Here is a 23,666-nt window from a genome sequence, read left to right as displayed (position 1 = left end):
CTTCAGTGCTTCTTCACAGAGCAGAAAGAAAGAGTTCACTGAGAAGGAAATCTGTTCTCTGTTTCTGTTGCTTGATGTTTTGGACTCTGGAGCAGAGAAATGAGACTTAAGATCAGCAGCAACTGAGACGACAGACAGACATGGACAAACAGAAAGGTACTGTGTTCCCTTTATTATACAAGCTACAGAAAAATACTACAGATATAACACCACAGAAACACAGTCACATGTTTTTACCTTGTGGACATTTCACCTGACCAATGGTACATACGATTTCCATTTATTTTAAATGTTATTTCAGTTATTTCTTCTGGAACATTAAGGAGTATCTATTCTATACATCACATGAAATAAGTGTCAAATGTGGCACATGCGTCTACATGCATACTGTATGTGAATCTGACATTTATTCAATGCCATATTACACGTGAATAATTACATGTAAAAGATAAGATAAGCCTTTATTGATTAATAATTAGAAGTACATACAATCAAAATCAAAATATAATAAAAATACAGAAGCAATCATACTCAAACAACTAAAATTTCCCCTGAAAATGTGCGATTAAAACACGTAAGTTCATAGGTTTGTACTAAAGGTACATATGAGGTACATAAAAGTTTGCACTGTTTAATGTTGTTTTATTTATAGTGTGTACACTTTACTTTCCCCCTATTTAGCATTTATAAACATGTAAGAAATGGTTTATAACACAGTATATTGTAGTTGGAAACACAAGGATTTTTTTTTAAATGTACAGTAATCATCAACAAGTATAACTTCTCATATGAAGACATTTTATATTTTTCTCTTTTTTTTTTTTTTTTTACTAAATTGTCTTTTATTATCTGTGTATACAGCAGTTATGGGTGCTATCTAAAACAATAAAGAACCTTTTATCTGCAACAAAAACTACATTATTGTGTGTTACAAAGCATTTATTAAATGTTTATAGGTTTTACATAGTAAATCGGGGGCCCTGACACTCACAGCTTCAGAATAATACACGGCATAATGACTTTTAATTTGACAAAATATCAAAATCAGTCAAAACTATAGAGTCTTTATCACACTGATGGTATGTAAACTACAGCAGCACAACAACTGGAAACACCCGTCTGTCCTCCTTCATCATCATCATCATCATCATCATCACTTCCTCCTCCTGCTGCCCTCAGGGGACTGAGCTAATAGACTGTTTAGACTCAAACTGAGTGTGTATAAAGTCTCCAGACCCACAATTTAGCATTTTTCTCCCGCTACAAACACTCTGACTGTTGTACTCACTTTTGGTTTTACTGTATGACTTCATGTGTTAACTGCTTACAATGAGGATAAATCCACTTTATTCAAATTGGGTTTGATTTTGGTTGTTTTCTCAGCCCTTTCTATCAGAAATAATAGTAACAGTCTGTTTTTATGCACATGTTTAATTTTGTGCATAAAACAAACCTGACAAACAAACGGAAACGGAAATTTAAAGAAGAAGGTGTAAAAGTGTTTCCTTAGTGAATAGATGATGTTGTACGTACACAAAGCATGAAGAACTGAAAATAGGAAATCTGGTGGAGCGAAAAAGACACTCTAACCTGCCTCGCATTATATTAATGTCATATTTTCGTCATGTTTTCCTCATGGTTTTACATCGTTTGAGCTCTTTCAAGCACCTGTTCTTCTTCTGCAGTGGTTTAATGGCACCGACTGGAGAATTAGCTCCACCAGCTGTTTAGATAAGCCTACTAATATCAACACAAGCTTTCATTCATGTTTTCATTTTACCATTTTCTGGAAATTTGGGTAAAGTTTGTGCTACGTTGAAATTTCGACTTGACTATTGTGCTCATAGCTGAGATCTGTGAACATCAGATGATCAGCTTTATAAAACAGAATTGACCCTGTCTTCAACTTCAACTTCTTTAGTACAGCAGTCCTGAACAGAGGTTTTTTTTCCCTTTTATTATAAACTGTAACACCACAAAATAACGCAGTTACAGTAGCTACACTGAAAACACAATGTTTTAAACTAAGATTTGAGTCTAGTTTTTGACTTTGAGTCAAAAGTCAAAGAATTTGAGTTCAGGTCAAAGCCAATCCTATAGCTGGCTGAAGTTAAAAGGTTTAGAAAACGTTAGTGTGTTGTTGGGTGTGGAGCAGCTTTCTCTTTCATCCTCTGGTTGGTAAAAATAGAAACATTTGCATTTCTGAGCTACAGTCCTGGACACATACAAACCTGGACACATACAACTATCTGACTGAATTTATACTACAGGACTATAGAGGGAAGAGAGGAAATGTGCTTTTAGTATCTTGAGTTATCTGAACCACTAAAAACTCTAATTACAGGAACATGCTAAATATTTTATTCACATTTGGAATGAAATACTTCTTGTAATTTATTTTTCTTGACAGAGGCATCTTGAAAAAACTTATTTTGTTTGTTTGCTTGTCAGTTTGTTAGTATGTTAAGTCAATTTGTCAGTTCATAAGTTAGTTTGTTTGTTTGTTAGTTACAGTTACATTCACTAGAAAATTGTCTTTGACCTCACCCCTGAGCAAGACAATTCAGTAACTGAAGACAAAGATTGCAGTAAGTAGAGAACACAACAACCAACATAACTTTTAAAGCATTAGAGATTACAGTAATGCCAAAATAATTCAGTGAAATAGATATAAAAAGGGCTGTGCATTCTGCTTGTATAGTTGTTTAAGTTTGTAGGTGTTGTTGTTGATGTGATTGTTAATTTGTGTGTGTGTGTGTGTGTGTGTGTGTGTGTGTGTGTGTGTGTGTTCTGCAGCATCAAAGCCAGAGACAGGAAGTGATGTTGATGGTCAGATAGGCAGCGTTCAGTAACACAAACTCTTTATTTCTCAGTCCGGCAGCAGTTTTTCTGTTGTGAAATCTTCCTCTTGTCTCTGAGTCTTTCTGTTGTTGTTCTTGATATGTTGTTGATGTGTTTTTTATGTGTTGTGGGTGTGTTGTTGACGATGTGTTGTGGGTGTGTGAGGTATGTGCAGCTCAGTGTTTAAAACAGCAGCAGGCTGATAAGCAGATCTGTTGGATCCTTAAAATCAGCAGAGACGAGTTAATCTGACACATTTAACCTCCGTCTCCCACTCATTCAGAGAGTGACTGGACTCTGTCCTTCTGAATGGAGCTCAAACACAATCCCCATCTGTTTTCTCTGCATTTTCTACATTTTCAACTCCCTTTTGATGATAATTCAGACTGTTATGAGATCGGTTCAGTCAAACTTCTCAGGACCATTCACTTCAGTTTGGTTTTAACCAGCAACAGGAAACAACAGAAATCCTGTTGAACCCTTTTAACCAATATAACTGTTGATGTTCTCTGTGGTTTAACTGGGTCTGGTCCTGTCAAACATGTCATATGATACAGTCTCACTTTGCCAGACCTTCCTCCACAGCACTGCGGAGGAAGGTCTGGCTAGTCCACACAGTATTCCGGGATGGGAGAAAAACGTGCTCTGGTTTATTGGCATTTCTTTAAACCAATCACAATCATCTTGGGCGGCGGTACGCACCGGACAGAGCCACATTGCCTCAGGAGGGAACTTGTTTTGGTGGAACATGTGTACGTTAAAAAGTTGTTTTAGTTGTGCAACAGAAAACTCAGATTGGACAGATAGTCTAGCTAGCTGTCTAGATTTACCCTGCAGAGATCTGAGGATCAGTTAACCATAGTCCTCAGAAATCAACCAGAGAATAAAATTCCAATACAAAGAAAGCGGAAAGTGACAGACATCTGTCTGAAAAGAATGACATCCGGCAGAATTTTCGTTGGCAACAGAGCAATCCCGGAAGTGGAACGTTGTGGATATAGACTACATATGATATAATAACACAAGTTTGGAATACATTTAAAATTGACAATCTTTTTAGGAAGTTATAATGGATATTCAGGAGGTTCTAGCTGTCCTTTGGTGGTTCTAATCATGCTGTAGGAGGGTCTAGCTCTTTCAGGAGGCAGACCTACAGAAGGCTCTAGTGGTCTCTTAGGTGGTTCTAGATCTGTGGTTCTAGTCATGCTATAGGAGGGTCTAGGGGTCCTTAAGGGGGCGTTGGATGTCTTTGAGGGGTTCTAGTGGTCAGTGAGGATGTTCTAAAGGTTTTTGTTGGTTCTATTGTTTCTTTAGGAGGCTCTAGGATTGAGGATGTTTTATTATTGGCCTTTTAAGTTGTTGGCATTGTTCTTTAAGAGGTTCCAGTTGTCACTGAGGAGGGACAAGGAGTCCTTCTGGTGGCGGTAGAACTCTTTTAGCTCAGTGAGGAGGTTCTTGGTTTGTTTTAGGAGATTTTAGTGGTCACTGAGGAGGTTTTCTTAGTCCATTTGGTGGTTCTAGTCATTAGGAAAACTGTGAGGAAGATTCCTGTAGGTTCCTTCAGGTGGTTCTAGTGTTTCTTTAGGAGGTTTAATTTGTCATTAAGAAGGTTGAAGAGATCGCTAAAGATGTATTAGGGATCACTGAAGAGTGTCTAGGGATCCCATTAGTGGTTCTAATGGTCACTGAGGTGGTTGTACATGTCCTGTAGGTGGTAGGTGTTTACAGAAACAAACACAACCCTGTTGTCTATCAAATCAATGAAAAATGTCCCTCCTGAAAGAATTGCAGACACATTCTTCCTGTTTCTCAGTTATTGTACAGGGACCTTCAGTTAAATGATGTAACACGTACACACACATACACACACACACACACACACACACACACACACACACACACACACACACACACACACACTCTTTATTCTGTGTCAAACATTAGCAGTAGCTTATCAGTGTGTATCTGTCACATCAGTTAACATGTCAAGGCCAGAGCATCTGAATAGTGTGATGGGAAATTTGACCTGAACAGGTGCAGTCAGTTCAGTGTTTCATTAACAGAATCAATAACCTGAACAACAGACAGAGTTTCACCCTTCAACACCTTAATGTCAGTTTTGGAACAAATATCATAGGAACGTGAAGTCTTCTGTTACTGAAAAATATCTGATGAGGAATTACAGTGAGAGCTAGAACATTACATATTGACGAGGACATTTTTATTTATTTATTTAATTCAAAAACACACAAAAATTCCACTTATAGATATTTCAGTCATATACAAGACACATTTACACCTATATATAGTCAATAAACAAAAGCTTATACAAGGACTTCTCATAAAAACTCAAAAGAAACAGGATCATATTATAAATATAGATAGACATTTATTGATCCTTTCGGAAATTCATCTTGCACCATACAGCTCATCAGAGAGACAGACAACAGACCATAGACAAAAGACAACAACAGGACCACTAAACCCTCCCTCCCCCCCTGCACAACAACAATACACAACACCAAATATCTCTACATTATAAAATAGTAAAGTGCAGTTTCATTAGCATCAGTGGGCTATCAATAGTAAGGTGCCACATCATCACTGACATTTTAATATTATACCAAAGTGCAGTATTATCACACAGAAAGGATCAAGTTATTTTCCCTAACTTATTCAGTAGTGTAATGCTGGTAGGAATAAATGATTTGCGAGCCCGGTTGGTTTGTAAGGACGGCACCGTATATCTTCTGCCTGATGGCAGCACCTCATACGCCTGGAATAGGGGATGTAGCCCCTATTGTAAATAATGAGACATAGCATAGCCATAGAGATATGAGTTGTATAAGAGGACAATATTTGGTTTGTATTTTTATCTGTAGTGGATAATAAAGTGAGGGGCGTCGCTGCCTTCAATGATTTCAGCTCTTTACTCTTCTGAAGCCAAAACACAAAGTAAGTATTCAATGAGTGAGAGAGAAACAACAGCTTCATTCATGACACGAACACAGACATGTTTTATCAACCTGCTGACGACAAACGGAGCCCCCATCAGTTTTTGTGTGTGAAATGAGGACAGAAACATTTATCTAACGAATTTACTTTTTTAAACTTTGATTCTAATACATATTTTTAACTCAGCTCAATTAAACATTACGTTTTCAAACAAACCTTGGTCAAACTTTACTTTAAATCATAACAATATCGCAGCAAATCTTCACATTTGAGAAGCTGGAAACAATGAAATCTTTTTTCATGAAAAAAAATGACTTCAACCATTAAAACAGTTTCCAATTCATTTTCTGTCAAATGATTAATCAACTAATCGTTTCAATTCATGTACATTCATGTGTTTTGTTTCCAAAAACTTAATTAATTGAATTTGTAAAGTAACTCATAACTAAAGCTGTAAAGGTAGTGAAGTAAAAAGTACATTTTTCTCTTAGAAGTAGGAAGTGGCATGAGAACACATTACTCAAGTAAAGTACAATTACCTCCCATTGTACTTAAGTACAGTGAGTAAATGTCCTTAGTTACATTCCGCCTTAGACAAGTACAAAGAGAATGCTAGAGAGACAGATACTGAGTAATCAAACATGACTCATGGCTCTGCTTCTCTGTCAACAATTAAAATGACTCAGAGATAAAGTCTGTCAAACTGTTTGGTGGTGATTTTCTCTGTTATTTCCCTTTAGAGTTTACCCCCTTAATGAGGCCAAACAGGCAGACAGCTGAGGAGTCTGTGGGTCTAGCTGTTCACCTGACTCTCTTCCTGTCTGTCCCTCTGTCTTTAGTGCTGGCCAAGCTGATCTGGGATCTGCAGTCCTTCCTGTCTGTTCTGGACTCTGAACAGAACCTGAGTTACATCGCTCAGTCTCAGAAGAAATCCATCTCAGAGCTGCTGTCCAAACTGCAAACAAACGACACTCCTGGTAATAATAATACTACTACTCATAATAATACTACTACTATTACTACTACTACTGTTGCTACCACTACTACCACCAAAGCTAGAGTAATACTGCTTGTTTCTGTAGAAAATCTGTGTGATCGCTGCAGAATATTTGCAGTTGAAAACATTTGAAACAAGAAGGGCACTCGGAGAGCGCAGACCTCTGCCAAGGCCAATCCCCTACCTCACAAGGGTTAAGGAAAATTAGTTTCTGTATTCGCCACGTGATGCAAATCCACACCAAAATGTAATTGGTTCTTCCTTTGCCAATGCCACACCCGTCAACCAAGGTAAATTGAAAATCGGGCCAGTAGGTTTTCCATAATCCTGCTGACAGATAAACTAACTAACCAACAAACCAAACTGAAAACATTACTTGGTGGAGGTAATCATTAAAATACTGAAAGGAGTTGAAGTGGTAGTTAAAATACAATTAGCCTACTGCGGTTGAATTGTAGTTTAAAGAGTAAAATATGAAAACACTACTGCTATTACTGAAAATACTATTTCTACTATTCCTACTACCAATGCTAATACTACTACTAAGTGGAAAAAGGCAAAATTATCAGAAAAACCTTTGTGTGCTCGCTGCTTAATATATGTAGTTGAAACTTTTGAAATAGATGAAATACTGAAAGATGTTGAAGTGGCAGTTAAAATATAATTACTGAAAGATGTCAGCACTTAAGTAAGCACTGAATGACGTTTAAGTGTTAATTTAAGTGTCAGCGCTGAGTGAAGTTGAAACCGTTAAAGTGAAAGTGGTTGCACTATAAGCAGTTATAATGACAGTTGGAGAGTAAAGTGCCATCCACATCAAGAATGATATAACCATACCTATAACTACAACAATGTGAGCATCCACACTGCTGAATGATAATGTACTGTAAACAGTGGCGTCAAGCACGCACTCTAATAGCCCACATAATAACCCAATACAGCAGACATAGCAATGTAAGATTACAGTAATGTCACTAGTAATATCCTACATATTCGTGAATTCAGGTACATTTTATGAACAAAAAATAGAAGGTTATAGTCTACCAACACAACTGCCTTTTCCAGTCAACTGCAGCGCACACTCTGACACTGAACGGCCCTTTAGAGATGAAAGCAGTTGAAGTGTCAGTTAACCACTAAAGGAGGCAAATTGTCACTTTGTATGTGATAAATGTAGCTGAAATTTCTGAAAAGGGCTGGAGACAGTTGAAGTGTGTGCACTGTAAGCAGTTGAAGTGTCAGTTGACTGTAAGATGTGAAAGTAGTTAAAATGCTGGAGCCACTTCTACCACTAAAACCAGTTAGAACTAACTGATTAATCCAGTAATAACTGCTACTGTTGAGGTTTACTGCCACATATGAATATGTCTGTTGTGTTTCTAGTAGAAGATGCTGAGTACATGATCATGAGCTGTCCATCATCGTCTCCTAGCAATGAGCTGGCAAACACACCTGGGACAGGTAACACTGAGCTTAAATCACAAGACACGTGCACTCAGAATTTCATATTTTCTGATCCTTCAACTTGAATTGAAATGAGACACATTCCAGATAATTTTGGTCAATATTCTACAGAATATACAAATTCATGTTAAACTTAAAAACAATGTTATAATGTTTGTAAAGATGGAAAATGAAACATGTTACATGTTGTTTGTGATATAAAAGACAGTTTGAAACCAGATTTGTTTGCTTGTCCAGAAGGTGTCCAGTCTGAGCTGGTCTTAAATCAGGACTCACCTGTGTGGCAGACAAAAGGGGTGAGTCACTGCACACATCTCTCACATTTCTCACCCAATGCATGCTGGGAGAGACTCCAGCCTGCGACTCTAAACAAAATCAGAGGTAGAAGGAGTACTCCGATATTTTACTTCAGTAAAAGTAGTAATGTATATTATTGTATTATAATTATTAATGGATTATTGTGTTCATCACTTTAATGTTGCAGCTGGTAAAGCTGGAGCTAATTTTAATTACTTTATACACTGCCGGGTAGTTTAATCTCTAATACATCATCATTTATTAGTTGATTATATTTTGTTTTAATAATTTGAATCTGTAAAGTAACTATAGTTATCAAATAAATGTAGATAAGTAAAAAGTACAGTATTTTCCTCAGAATTTATACACAAAACATATAACGAGTGTATTAAAAAACATTATGTTTTGTTGTAAATTAAACTCCCCAACAATTTATATAAGTACAGCTAAAACCGTTATCAATGAGTTGAACTATTTTGATGGTTAAAGTCATTTTTCTTGACATTTCTGCAGTCAAGCATCTGGTCTACGTGATGGACACACACACACACACACACACACACACACACACACACACACACACACACACACACAGTAACTCTGTCTCCTGGGAAATTTTGTTCGTATGCAACTAATTTGCAAACGTATTTAGCTCCAGTTCAGTTCAAAGTGACTTTTTTAGCAGAGAGGACAGTGAGAGTACACAGATGTACAAAGAGTTAATGTCTCTAATACAAACAAAGTTTGGTTGGTACTTTGTTTAGTGGTTTAGTTGTTCTAACTTAGGTTTCGACAGTGTTGTTTTTTTACTCTCGTGCACTGTTTGACCTCATGATGGTTCCCCCTGTGGTTAAAGAAAAACTGACATTTTTTTAGATAACAGGAGAAGAAGAAGGAGGAGGGTTTGTGATGTAGGTCAGTAATGACAGACTGAATCCTCCTTGGGTTAGGGAGGAGATGGCGGTGTGTGTGTGTGTGTGTGTGTGTGTGTGTGTGTGTGTGTGTGTGTGTGTGTGTGTGTGTGTGTGTGTGTGTGTGTGTGTGTGTGTCTGTGTGTGTGTGTGTGTGTGTGTGTGTGTGTGTGTGTCTATGTCTGTGTCTGTGTGTGTTTTGGAGGGAGTGACAGGATGTTCAGTGTTTACATATGAGGCCATCTCCCCTCTATCTGTCCTCCTATTGGCTGAGAGCTCTGCAGAGGGAGGAAGTGGTCATTGATGGCGGGCGATTAGCATCTGGTCTACGTGATGGACACACACACACACACACACACACGCACGCACACACACACACACACACACACACACACACACACACACTAACTCTGTCTCCTGGGAAATTTTGTTCGTATGCAACTAATTTGCAAATGTATTTAGCTCCAGTTCAGTTCCACTTCAGTTCAGTTCAGTGTGACTTTTTTAGCAGAGAGGACAGTGAGAGTATACAGACGTACAAGGGTTAATGTCTCTAATACTTGTCAGCGTTGACCTGTTCAATATTTAACCATAAGCACAAAGTTTGGTTGGTACTTTGTTTAGTGGTTTAGTTGTTCTAACTTAGGTTTGACCCATTCAATGATTCAAAGGTTTATTTGTCCCATACACAAATAATAGAGAGGCAAAGTACCTCCCCTTCCAGTGTCCCCCATGGAACCTTTTTGTGGAAACAATATGTACAGTAGTCAATGGCAAGGGACAAATAATTTGATGACGTTTGAATTGTGCCATTAATTACACATATGTTTGTCTATTTAAAAGATAATTTTAGAAGTCGAGAAAGTCACAGTTTGTTGTGTGTTGTAGTACCATTTGGTTTTGCGTGAAACATGTTTCCCTAACCCACAACCAGCAACCAGTAACGATATCAAACTTCAATCTTTAGTCAATCTGAATAGTGAAGTTTTACCAAAACATCAAACTATTCCTTTAATACAGGAGTCACATGGATATTCAAACCCTACTGGAAATGTTTCCACTTCTTTGTTTTTGTTAAATACAACAATACAACTACAACTATGAGAAAGAAACAATAACCACAGTGAAAAGCAGATTTGAATAGGTGGGTTTTGAGTTTTTTTTTGAAAGATGTGAGTGAAGGAGAATGTTTCAGGTGGTGGGGGAGAGAGTTCCAGAGGGAGGGGGCAGCGATGGAGGAGGCTCTTTCCCCTCAGTAAATGTATTTAACTTTCAATCTTAATTAAGTCGATAACGTCTACAAACATCAGCCTTTAACTCCCCCCCTCCATCCATCCAGGGCCCTGAGGTGCCACCCCTACCTCCAGGAGGTCTCGGAGGTGATGAGGATGATGAAGATACCTATGAGGAGGCGGAACCTTACCTACCTGACACAACCATGTCTAACACTGGTATCTACACACACACACACACACACACACACACACACACACACACACGCGCAGAAACATGATGTGAAAGCTTTAATAAAAACGTCTTTGTCCCTCCCTCAGAGAAGGCGGAGTCAGACAGCAGTCACTACGAGTCATACGGGGAGGAAGATGATGATGATGATGATGATGATGAGAAGCCTGTGAAGGACAGAGCTCACTACATCCAATGGAGCGCCTCCCAGCCCTGCCTAAGACCCATCCCCGAGTCCCGCCTCTGTGGTTACCTGTGGAAGAGGAAGTGGCTCGGACAGTGGACCAAACAGCTGTTCATCATCAGGAGCGACGTGATGCTGGTAGGACCAACAACTAAGTAGCCTATTATATATATATATATATACTCAAGTACTTAAGTACAAATCTGAGGTACTTGTACTTTTCTTTTGCTGCCACTTTACACTTCTACTTTACTTTATTTATCTGACAGCTTTAGCTACTTTACAAATTAAGATTTTTGCAAACGAAACATAAAAAGAGTTCATAAAATATGATGTTCCCCAAACAGTTACAAATACAGCTGTGTGTGTGTGTGTGTGTGTGTGTGTGTGTGTGTGTGTGTGTGTGTGTGTGTGTGTGTATTAGTGTTATAAGTGTGCTCAGGACCTGCTGCCTCAGCTGGAGTTGAACCTGCGCGGCTGTCAGCTCGTCTACAAGTCAAAGAGCAATAGGAAGATCCAGCACCAGCTCAAACTGGTGTTACTGGGCTCAGAGACACTGGTGCTGGGCTACAGCAGCTTCCAGCAGGCCGACGAATGGAGGAGGGTCAGAGACACACAGCACACACTGCACTCATTACTAACACTCAATATGTTGTAGGCCTATTCACCAGTTGTGGGATGTGACTGTATATATCAGATTCTTTGCTTAAGTTGAAGTATTTATTTTTATGCTACTTTATACTTTTAGTTCAGTACATCTCAGAGAGAAGTCATTTTTGTGGGGGTGCTGGGCCTTGTTGATGAGGCCAGCTGCAGTCGATAAGAAGCTGTTCTTGTGGCGTGAGGTTTTGGTTCTAAAGGATCGCAGCCTCCTGCCTGAGGGTTTGTGTACAGGGTGGGAGGGGTCTGCCACAATCTTTCCTTTAGGGTGCGAGTATATAAATACTCTGAAAGAGTCTGTTTGGCTTTAATGGAAACTTTTACTTTTGATAGTTTTCAGAACATTTTGCTTTACTCTACTTAAGTAGAAATGTGAGGTGCTTGTACTTGACTTGATTATTTCCATTTAATCCTCTTTTATACTACTACTCTACTACATCTCAGAGATAAATTTAGTGCTTTTTAATCCACTACATTTAACATATTTAATAGCTGTAGTTATTTTTCTGATTAAGATTTTACATACAATACATATGGTAAGCTTATAAAATATAATACATTGTTAAAGATTAAACATTTTTGTGTTTGTGTTGTTTAGTTGTTGATATTTCTCCTCTAAACTTCTCACATACATCAGTTTCATTGTATTAACTGTTCAAATGAAGTTAGAAGTTTAAAACATATTGTATCCTAAGTTAGTTTCTTGTTCTTCTTCTCTTCCATTAATCATCTGACAACCCCTTACATTTATCAGGTGACCCTTTTCAGAGGCCCAACCCCTAGGTTAAAAACCACTGAACTAAACTAGCTAACTGTAGCTCTGTGCTTTTACTTTGGTAAAGATGTGAGAATTTCTTCCACCATTAATTGTTATTTTTTTCAGATAACATTAGTGGTCATACATTAACACACACACACATATAATTACTGTATGTATTCATAGTACTGTATATCAGCTGTACATGTTTGTGTGTGCAGGTGATAGAGGAGGTGAGTGCTGGGGGTGAAGTGGAGACTCAGAGCTCGTTGTCTCTGATCAGATCAGACCGGCTGCTGTCCTGCAGGGTGAGGCCATGTTGATAATGTATTCCCTAACTTTAACCAAAACCCTTCAGACAGTAACACATAAAAGTAAAACAAATCAACACACATTAAGTGTTCTTCCACTCTGATGCAGAGAGTCTTATATCAAACAAGGTTGTAAAATATAACTATACTATTTTGATGTGTTGACCTTTGTCTCAAAAGCCTGGAGAAACAGGCAAGATAGATTATTTAATACGTACTTATTCGGTATAGTGGATGTTTTTGTCAGCGATTTATTGGACGATTGGACCGTGAAAAGATGCTTTAGCTGTTTCTCTATTTCTGAACTTTGTTTGTTGTTTGTAAACGTATACACAGCTCTCTGCTCCTGCTTGTATACATTTTCGGTGTCTTGTAAGGCATAGTTATATGCATGACACAATAACAATAATTAATTGCCTTCATTCAAATAAAAAGTGTCCATGTTGTTTCTCTTCAGTCCAGTACAGTCCAGACTGACTCTGAGGAAGAGAAACCTTCAGCTGGCTGCAGCCTCAACAAAGACAAAGGTACTGAAATCATTACTTATTATTATATCTGTAAGCTGGAGAAAAGACTGTTAAATCTGCAGTGTTTAAAACATACTTTGATTACAGTCAGTAAACTGAAATGTCAGTTAAGTATTATCAACAAAATCCTGTCAGTGTTTTGTTATTATCAATAGTATGGTGCAGTGACTCCCAACTGATCATACTTCTAAATCATTAAATCTTGCATTCAAAGCAACTGATTCTCTTTTCATTTGGCTTGTAAACATCTTTCAATACAAGACCAATGTTTCAACCACTAAGTTTCTAGTGAAATACAATGAGTAAATTTGTTAAGTCACCTAAACATATCATACATAGTACAATTCTTTCAGTTAAGTTATTGTAACAATCCCATAGTCCAAGACCAAACGATGTAGGATACATGTTTTAAAATTACCCTTTGAAGTGGTAAAGATGATCTGTTTGCAACAAACTTTTACTGTATTGCAAAATTATGTAAGGTTTTGTCTAATCAAATACTGTAAATAAAACACTGTAACAGAACTGAAAGAAAATTGTTTACTATAAATACTGCAAACGTTTTCTGTAGTACACACTACACTAATCTGCATTAATTCGGTCTTCTGGATTTGGCCATAAGTTCTCATCCACATCACAATGTATGTTTTCATAGTTCATGCACCTTTGGAAAAATCTTCTTGAATGTTGAATCCAAGCCTGACATTGGTCAGCAGTGATGTCATTACAAGCCTCATCCACACTATTGTATTGTACACACTGTAATCATTGCAGTGGTTCTTTGTGGCCCTGATGGTTTTAGCACTACTGTAAGTTACTAATACTAAGGTTGTTGGTTCAAATCCCACTGAGCTCACATTAAATCTCACACCTTAGGTTGGTGATTCTGAAGTTTTGCATCGGACTATAATAGGCAAAATTTAAAACCATACATATAGTATAGATACATAAGTTATGCATGTACTTTGTATGACCATAGTGTATTTTATAGTAAAACTGGTAGTTCTAGATGTTTTTTTGTACACAGTCAATGTCAGATGTACTTAGAGTTGTGAAAAGAGATATTTTTCTTTGATGATTTGTTGGTTTATTTGTATTTAAGGTAGTGAAATATTACCACATACTTGTGAGAATAGTACCATAGCGTCAGAAAAAAACTGTATTAATGATGTATGTGAGCTGTACTTCAATTCCGTAGTTGGTTGAGGTGGAGCTCATTTTATTGATTTCATTTTATATGCTTCATACACTGTTCATAAACTGGGTTTATATAGTTTTTAATCCCAAAAACTGCTGGTTCATGTCATAATGCCACACAAATCTGCCAACTTAGTGGAGTGGGTTAAAAGGTCTGGACCCAGGCAACCACTGGTCGACAACAATGAAAAGAAAATAAACAGGCTAAAACAGTGTTAAGCTCCTTTAAGTCACTAAATGATGTCATGTTAGAGTGACCTCGCTCTGACCTCAGATGTGTTTAACTGACAGGTTTCCTGAGCGTGCTGATGAACTGTCAGTGGCAGAGTTTACTGTGTCAGGTGGAGGCAGGTCTACTCAAAATGTTTGGAGAGGAGGAGAAGGAGGAGGAGGTAGAGAGGTCGCCTCAGTACACCGTCCAGCTCAGAGGGTGTGAGGTCAGAGGCGGGCCTGACACCGACCACTCCTACAGGATCACACTGAGCATGCTCGGTGACCAGGTGGCTGTGCTGGAGGTGAGCTGACCAGGCATTCATTTGGTTAGGGGTTGGAGTTTGCTGTTTATATTTTCATGTGTCAATACTTCCTTCCTTCAGGTGAGTAGTTCAGGTGAAAAGGAGCGATGGCTAAAGCTGCTGCAGGACAACACACAGATCAACACAGGTGGAGCTCTCAGGTAAAATAATTAATACAATTACAGAGCATGTTGTCAGGGTGTTCACATACATACAAACATTGTCACTTTGGGCTCTAGGTAATTGTTACGCCATTTCTCACTATTTTCACTATTTTTACAAACCAAACAATCGATTAATGGAGATAATAATCAGCAGATTAATTCATAATGAAAAAGAATCATTAGTTAATAGTTCAAAATGGGCTCCACCTCAACCAACTACAACAGTAAAATCCTGCTTTTACATTAATGCATGAATGAACAGTCACAGGGGATATTTCTATACTTTTAATAATTTAACTACGATTTTATGATTATACTTAAATACTTTTACTGAAGGAACATTTTCAATGCAGGACTTTTACTGTAACAGAGTATTTTTACTGTGTGGTAATAGTGACTTTTACTTACTTGAGATTATTAGTTTAATACAATCTGCAAAAAGTAAAAAAGATCATTAATGTAAATCTAAAAGAGAAATGGTCCAAGAAAAGAACCCTGATGCACCCCACGTGGTATTGTACTTGTTTTCTTCTTCTTCTCTTTTAGTGATTTAGTTTTTTTCCCTCCTCAGTGGGCTGCAGACTCGAAGGTTTCCCACCGCCAACACCTACATGGACGACCCCTTCCACCTTAGTGGAGCAGGCCAAGACCAGCCCATCTACTCCAACACCTCCATACTGGAGCTCATGGTACGCTCCGTATAGCAAAGGATTTAAGCTCCGTTTAAAATCACTCCTTTGCTCATACAAACAAGGAAACTGTCATAAAACTTGTTTCTTTGTACAAGATTGAATTGAACAGATAATAACAATGATCAGTGTTTGTGGCGTTTTAGCTCCACAGCTCTCAGGATTCAGTTCACTGCAGCTCGGTGTCGTCCAGAGACTCAGTGGCCTACAGCAACACCGTCTTCACCGGCCACAGTGAGTCTCAGCTTATAAATAAGCATGAAGACTCGATCTCAGTTTCATAGTTTGTAGTTGATTTTCTCACTGAAATCCTCTGACTGTTCAGCCACCACAGTACAGACAAGAGAAGATCTGAGCTGATAAAAATGTTGATTCACTGATCTAAGTTGTGGCCTTCAGTTATTAAAGGAGCTTTGCAGATGTTTCTCTCCCTCTCAGGCTACATACAGGCTGGTATAGCTGCATCTGCATGCTGATATTTGCGCGGTCACAGAAGGCTTGTATCATGTGGATGTGCTGACAGTTTTGTTGTCATTACTTAGAATTCCTCATGGGGGCGGCATAAACTATGCACTATAGCTTTAAGTAATTTTTAACATGCCAGTCAAGATCTTTGTCCGTTTTTTCAGACAGGAAGTCGGTGGAAGTGGAACGAGGTGTTCAGAAGCTGGAGTTAACGGGGAAGAGCACGGTGCAGCTGAGGGCGGGGTCAGAGATCAACCTGGCGTCTGTCGGAAAGCAAAACAAACGCACCTCTTTTAGACAGTCGCTGGCCATCTGCAGTGAGCGTGCTCAGGTGAGGAAAAACAGGGACAGCAATTTTACAAACATCTCAATTTACAGTGCATTACAATAAGATGGATGCATACACATATGCATATCTGCATTAAGAAATAGATTTAAAAGAAAGGAAAACTACACATCAGTGTACAGACACACACAAGGGTAGAACAATGTTAATTACAACATTAATAATGATACATCAACTTAAATGTATATACAAGTAAAATTACTTGTTGGAGATGTATATAACACATTACTAATAATAAAGCTAACCCACTGTATAATGAAAAAAATGTTAAATAAATACATTTAATTAAATTAAAGTACATAGATACATATACACATATACATATATATTTGCATAGACTTCATCTTGCTGTGGATTCAGAGCATATACAGTATGTATTATAATTGAGCCACACTGTGGTTTTGACATCCTCTGTTCTCTGGTCCCTGCTGGACTCTGCTGGTCTCTGCTGGTCTCTGCTGGTCCCTGCTGGTCTCTGCTGGTCCCTGCTGGTCCCTGCTGGTCTCTGCTGGTCCCTGCTGGTCTCTTCTGGTCTCTGCTGGTCTCTGGTGGTCTATTGGTGCAGGCGGGTTTCCTGAACCCTCTGCTGCGACGGACGGCCTCAGCTAAAAATTCTCTCAGACGAGCTCCTTCAGCGCTGTTCATTGAACATGGGAAGGTTTTCCAGAGGAGGAAGGTGAGTTTCACACACACACACACACACACACACACACACACACACACACACACACACACACACACACACACACACAAACTTATGTTATAGCTGCACATGAATGCCTCAGTTTACAACTCTCTGGGTTAAAGGTTCACTCCGCTGCTTTTTAGCTCATAAACTAAAAATGACATGTACTTTATGTCACTTATTTCATTTCTGGCAAAATGAACCTGCAGATAGATCATAGTCAACATGTTTTAATACAGATTTAGTCAAAAAAATCCAGAGTTTTTGTATTTCAAGGCAAATTTTAGTGAATTCAAATCTAGACACTGCTACAGTTTACCGATGGCAGAGAAAGTATTCACATCCTGTACTTAAGTAAAAGTACGAATACCACACTGTAACAAAGTACTAACTAAAAGTAGTTACTCTACAAAATTGAGCATGCTAATGTTAACGTGTTCACGTTAGCATGTTTAGCATTTAAAGTTTAGCTTATTAATGCTAACATTATTTTTTTTTTTTAAGTAAGCAGGTTGTAAAGCAGTATTTTTCTCTCTGGTTAAAAGTTTCACCTGTAACCACAGCCAGCAGTGATGTCACAGGGTCTTGGAGTACACCTGTGCATCACTGCAGTAAGGTGACAAGTTAAACCACTGGAGGTCGGCAAAGACTTTAACAGAAAACAGCAGCATATGAACACCATTCATAAAATGTATTGAATCATTTGTCTCTGTTGTCCAGGTAACTCTGCTGTTACTGTTTTCACAGGAATGGGAAACCAAAGCTGCTGCTTGATACCAACCGTCTGTCATCATCATCATCATCATCATCATCATCATCTACAAACAGTCCTCTCAATTGAAGAACTTTCTGGCATGCTTTACAATGAATGAAGTTACTCATTACGGTCAGAGGTGGAGAAAGTATATATTACTTCCATAAAAGTAGTAATACCACAGTATAAAAATACTCTGTTACAAATAAAAGTCCTAATCTTACTTAAGTAAAAGAACAAAAGTATTAGCATCAAAATATACTTAAAGTACCAAAAGTAAAAGTACTCATTATGCAGAATAATATATATTATTGGATTACTACTATTGATGCATTAATGTGTTCATCACTTTAGTTTCGCACCTGGTAGTTAATACATCATCATTCATTAGTTGATTATATTTTGTTTTGACTGAATCTGTAGAGTAACTAAAGTTATCAGATATATGTAGGGGAGTAAAAAGTACAACATCTCAGTCTGAGATGTAGTGAGTAAAAGTATAAAGTAGCAGAAAATGGAAACACTAAGTAAAGAACAAGTATCTCAAAATTGTACTCACACCACTGATTAAAGTCCACATCAAATGTTTAGGTATTATGTTGGATTAGTGCTGAGAAATTACCTAATTTCACCGAACAAGTCACCAAAATCAAGAGAACCTTGTGTGACTTTAAAATGACTTCTGCAAGCAGCCCAAAAGTTATGATTGTTCAGACTGCAGCGACTGTACATGTCAAAAAAACATGTCTGTATGTGCAACACCTGATTTAGTCTAAACAGAACAAAGTGCACGGCTGGTTTTAGACCTTTACAAAGTGATGTTAGTAGTTTTCATTTATTTTATTGTTCATTTTTGCAGGCCAGTGCACAATTGAAGGTAATTGCACAAGAGTTAGCTTGCAGCTAATTTACATCTGTTGCCCCTGGGCATCTACACAAATAATAACAGCACAATACATAAAAGTCAATCAGTGCGAGATAATGCATCAAATCAGTGTGATAAATACTGGTTTTGGGGCTGGTTTTAAACACTGCAAAGCATCCTGAGTCTGTTTGTGAGTATGGAATTTCATACTCAATTTCACTTCCCCACTACTTTAACTGAGAAAGCAGACTGACCAAAGGCCAAAGGCCCTTTTGAACTGCGGTACCCAGTCACCCTGAGCAGAGTCTCTAGTCCTACTGGCACTGCTGCTGCCGGGATAGGCAAGGCATCCTTTAACAGAAGGGTGTGCAAGATTATGAATAACTTTATACATCAGGAATGCATCAGAGTAAAATAAGAAGTCAAAATTGGGGAACCCTATTTTTTCAGATTATTATATTGATGATGATCCTTTGGCTTTTAGGATTTGTTGAGAGAGTGAGTACACAGGCTTGAGTCTCACACCTGCCTTTGTTTCATAAGTACACACATAAAAGCCCTCACACTGCACATTTCATCTTAACACTAATCAGGGTTTATTTTAGTCCACTTAGAGACTTTGATATATATATATCAAAGTCTCTAAAATAATAAATAATAAACAATTTTTTTTTTTTAGATATTATAAGATCCATCGCAATAATATAGGTGCTTATGAATCTAGTGTACTTCCTGTTGTTCTTGGAGCTCTGAATCAGCTGTAGCAAATGAGCTATAGGCACTTCTTTCTTTAAAGCCACTCAGAGAGCTGGAGTCTGTACAGTGTGAAAGCAGATATGTTGCGGACTTTACGGTGTGTTTAATCCTGTGTGGTGAAGTCTGTAAATTGTAATAGAAATCCTCTTCTCTGTGTTCAGTTTGATGACTTATTGTTGTGAATTTCAGGTCGCACATTTGTTTAAGTTAGTTCTATTTAGTTTAATACCACATGTTCTCTTTGATGTAATTGTCTTTTAACTGAAACTGTTTTATATCTCTTCTTACTTGATCTGCACAATGTTATTATACACATGATGATTTAGCCTATGTTTATTTCCATGACTTATATTTTCTTGGATTTTATAATAATCTCAGGAGAGCGTTTCTTTATTGATGTTGGACTAAACTCTGATCTGTAAAATGATACTGTAATATAAAAAACTGCATTTTAGTTTTTTTAGTATTTGTAAAGGTTTGAAATTACAGCAGGGATACAAAAAGTGGTGAAAGAAGTGCTCTGATGTTTTACTTCAGTAAAGGTAGTAATACCACAGTGTAGAAATGTAGTAGTAAAAGACCTGCATTCAGCATTTTACTTGAGTAAAAGTACAAAAGTATAAGCATCAAAATATACTTAGTATATAAAAAGCAAAAGTACTCATTATGCAGAATGACCCATTTCAGAATTATATTCAATGAAAAATGATTGATGCATTAATGTGTTCATCACTTTAATGTTGCCGCTGATGAAGGTGGAGCTCATTTTAATTCCATATGCTGCTGGGTAGTTTCTGAATATCCCCCCGCGGATAAATAAAGATTTATATTAACCTAAAATATTTGTTATACATATTTTGTATTAGGCCTTTTAATCTGAGTCTGTAAAATAAGGCAAGGCAAGGCAGCTTTATTTGTATAGCACATTTCAGCAACAGGGCAATTCAAAGTGCTTTACATGAAAACAGATAAAAAAATTTAAAACAGATAAAATACGAGAATAAAAGTTACAGTGCAGTATAAGAAATGAAACATTGAAGAGCAATTAAAAAAATTAAATATATAAAAGCAGATAAAATCGGAATTTCTCTTTATAAGCTTATATAGATTGTCATACAGTGTCAACAATGCAACTTCAATATAAGAAATGAACAGTTATTTAAAGAAAGGCAACATCAAAAAGATAGGTCTTTAGCTTTGATTTAAAAGAACTGAGAGTTGCTGCGGACCTGCAGTTTGTTCCAGATATGTGGAGCATAAAAACTGAACGCTGCTTCTCCCTGTTTAGTTCTGACTCTGGGGACAACAAGGAGACCTGTCCCAGACGACCTGAGAGGTCTGGGTGGTTCATAAGTAGTAATTGAAGATGTCATACAAATTAAGTAATGGTATAATATTTTTCTCTAGATGTAGTGGAGTAGAAGTATAAAGTATCAGAAAATAGAAATACTCAAGTAAAGTGCAATTACCTCAAATTTGTACTTAAGTAGAGTACTTCATAAAACGTACTGAGTTATATTCCACCACTGACTAAACTATACTATAATTAAGTTATTTAAAGGGGTGATAGAATGCAAAACCGATGTTACCTTGTCATAGTTGAATAACGACAGTTCGGTGGGTAAATAAGACATACATAAAAGCTCAAAATCCCATTGATACCCCTATCCTCAGCAAATCTCACATTTTGAAACTGCGGCTGAAAACGGGCGAATCTCAACAAAGCTGGATGTTGACGTCATGATCTCAAGTCACGCCCCAACATTTGCATAGGCTACACCACTGACCAGAGGTCAGCTTAGTCTTCTGAATCTAGCTAGGTCATGCAGATCTCCAGAGGTACGCTATTTAATTACTAAATTCACTTCTGAGACTTTTTTATGCGAGAAATCAACTATGTAGAGGTCAAATATGGGCCGTTTTACGAAAATGGATGGCTAATTGCAAATTTTGTCCGACTGTGTGTCGCAGTTCAGCAGGAGCTCAGCAGGCTATGTGACAGCGGCCGGTGCTGCCTCGCCGCTCGGCGTGTCCTACTTCATAGACTCGCTGTGAGCTAGCTGGATCTCCGTCACGAAGTAAAGCCCACCGCGCTCCATACCCGCGCAAAGTCACCGGTTCTGGGTTACTGGACTACAAAATGCCGAGGCCCTGATGGAGCTCCAGGGCCTGCAGCTAGCCGCGATCTTTAGCTACCCATAGGATGAAGGGACAGTAGCAGCTAACGAAATCCCTAATGTTCACAAAAATGCATTAAATTGAAATCGGACACCATAGTTAGCTTTATAAGACATTGGGGTATATGTTCTATAAGTGGTGTGACGAAATTCAAACTGTAAATAGACTTTAATTATGCCGAAATTGAAGCTAACTAGCTAGCCGCGATCTGTACACATAGCTAGGATTGAAGTGACAGTAGCAGCTAACGAAATCCATAATGTTCACAAAAATGCATTAAATTGAAATCGGACACCATAGTTAGCTTTATAAGACCTTGGGGTATATGTTCTATTAAGTGGCGTAACGAAATTCAAACTGTAAATAGACTTTAATTATGCCGAAATTGAAGCTAACTAGCTAGCCGCGATCTGTACACATAGCTATAGGATTGAAGGGACAGTAGCAGCTAACAAAATCCCTAATGTTCACAAAAATGCATTAAATTGAAATCGGACACCATAGTTAGCTTTATAAGACCTTGCTTGGGGTATATGTTCTATAACTGGTGTGACGAAATGCAAACTAAATATACTCTAGTTATGCCAGCAGCTGGCAGCCAGCCAGCCAGCTCCACGGAGCCCCCGAGTCCCAGTAGTCCAGTAGCCGAGAAACGGTGACTTTCACTGGGTGAGGTTGCCGTTTTCTCGTCAGACTGTGTGGAGCTCCTAAAGTCCGACACGTCTTACCAAATTTGCAATTAGCCATCAATTTTCGTAAAACGGCCAATATTTGAGCTTTATATAGTTCATTTCTCGCATAAAAACGTATCAGAAGTGAATTTAATAACGAAATAGCCCGACAAACAACATATAACTTTGCAGTGTCTGAAATATGAGACCTGCTGTCTCGTCTCCAATGTGTTTCTATGGGGTTCGCTCAAACCAATCAGCGCGCAGCTCATCTAAATATTCATGAGCATACCATATTTGGAAGAAAAGCTCTTGTTCCAAATAGAGCCATATTCACAGGGTAGTTAAGGGCCTAATAAAATAGCATTCGGGCAATTTTCAGCCCAACCAATGTTACATACCCTATTAGGAGACCTTAAGGAACAGTGTGAAATACCCTATATAATCATTCTATCACCCCTTTAAAAACAGTGGATACAGGCATCAGTCTCCTCTCATCCACTGGGCGGCGGTAGACACCTGTCAGTCTAGCGGTGTTTCCCCGCATGATCGCTGAAGAAGAATAATCGCGGAAGAAGGGAAAGGTTTCCTGACGGATCACCGGGCTAACCAGCTAACAAAGATAACTACCCGTCTTATCGGCAGTTTAATCAGGTATACCGGTTAGATAGACACCCGGACCGAAGGTAAACATCCGCATTTATAACTCATCCTCTCCGTCTGTCTGCTTAATTATTTATTTAATATTTTTTTGTTGTGATAAAAGTGGCCTCCTGCTTGTTAGCCTGTTAGCAAGGCGTTGACAGCACTGCAGCTGTTAGCCGGTTAGCTCCGGAGCTAAGCTAAAAAAAAAAAAAAAAGGGTTTCTGAGAGAGGGAAGTCAGCTGATTGTGTTTATTACGTCTGCTAAATATGACTGCTTTCACGCTTCGGGACTGTCATGGTGTTTAACGTCTCATGCTAACTCTGAGCTCGCTGTGTTAGCCTAGCTGTGTGTTAGCCTAGCCCGGCTG

At 38.2% G+C, this 23,666-nt stretch overlaps 2 protein-coding genes across 5 annotated transcripts in view; both read left to right on the top strand.

Annotated features, from left to right (window-relative positions):
* On the top strand, positions 1–20,644 carry si:dkey-220o5.5 (actin filament-associated protein 1-like 2). Of its 3 annotated transcripts, none has more exons than XM_031308857.2 (16): positions 1–156; positions 6,636–6,773; positions 8,177–8,254; positions 8,498–8,553; positions 10,805–10,916; positions 11,019–11,251; positions 11,538–11,717; positions 12,752–12,838; positions 13,299–13,368; positions 14,857–15,080; positions 15,162–15,241; positions 15,816–15,933; positions 16,080–16,167; positions 16,563–16,729; positions 17,310–17,420; positions 18,177–20,644. In XM_031308857.2, the coding sequence occupies exons 1-16, from the start codon at positions 141–143 to the stop codon at positions 18,201–18,203; spliced, it is 1,785 nt and encodes a 594-aa protein (XP_031164717.1). In that variant the 5' UTR covers positions 1–140; the 3' UTR covers positions 18,204–20,644. The 3 variants fall into 3 exon arrangements, with proteins under 3 accessions (XP_031164717.1, XP_031164716.1, XP_035854959.1); XM_031308856.2 differs by having other exon boundaries at positions 8,495–8,553; XM_035999066.1 differs by having other exon boundaries at positions 8,477–8,553.
* A 2,485-nt stretch (positions 20,645–23,129) lies between these two features.
* The window catches only part of LOC116056732 (ras-related protein Rab-14-like), a 6,582-nt gene continuing 6,045 nt past the window's right edge, over positions 23,130–23,666 (top strand). Inside the window, exon 1 of one of the 2 annotated variants that reach the window (XM_031309054.2) lies at positions 23,130–23,339. The gene's annotated coding sequence lies outside the window, so the exon portion shown is untranslated. The remainder of the gene's footprint in view (positions 23,340–23,666) is intronic. The other variant, XM_031309055.2, reaches the window with a different exon arrangement.

This window comes from Sander lucioperca, chromosome 2 (genome assembly GCF_008315115.2).
Source record: "Sander lucioperca isolate FBNREF2018 chromosome 2, SLUC_FBN_1.2, whole genome shotgun sequence".
NCBI lineage: Eukaryota > Metazoa > Chordata > Actinopteri > Perciformes > Percidae > Sander > Sander lucioperca.
This window is presented reverse-complemented; position numbering and strand designations above follow the sequence as displayed.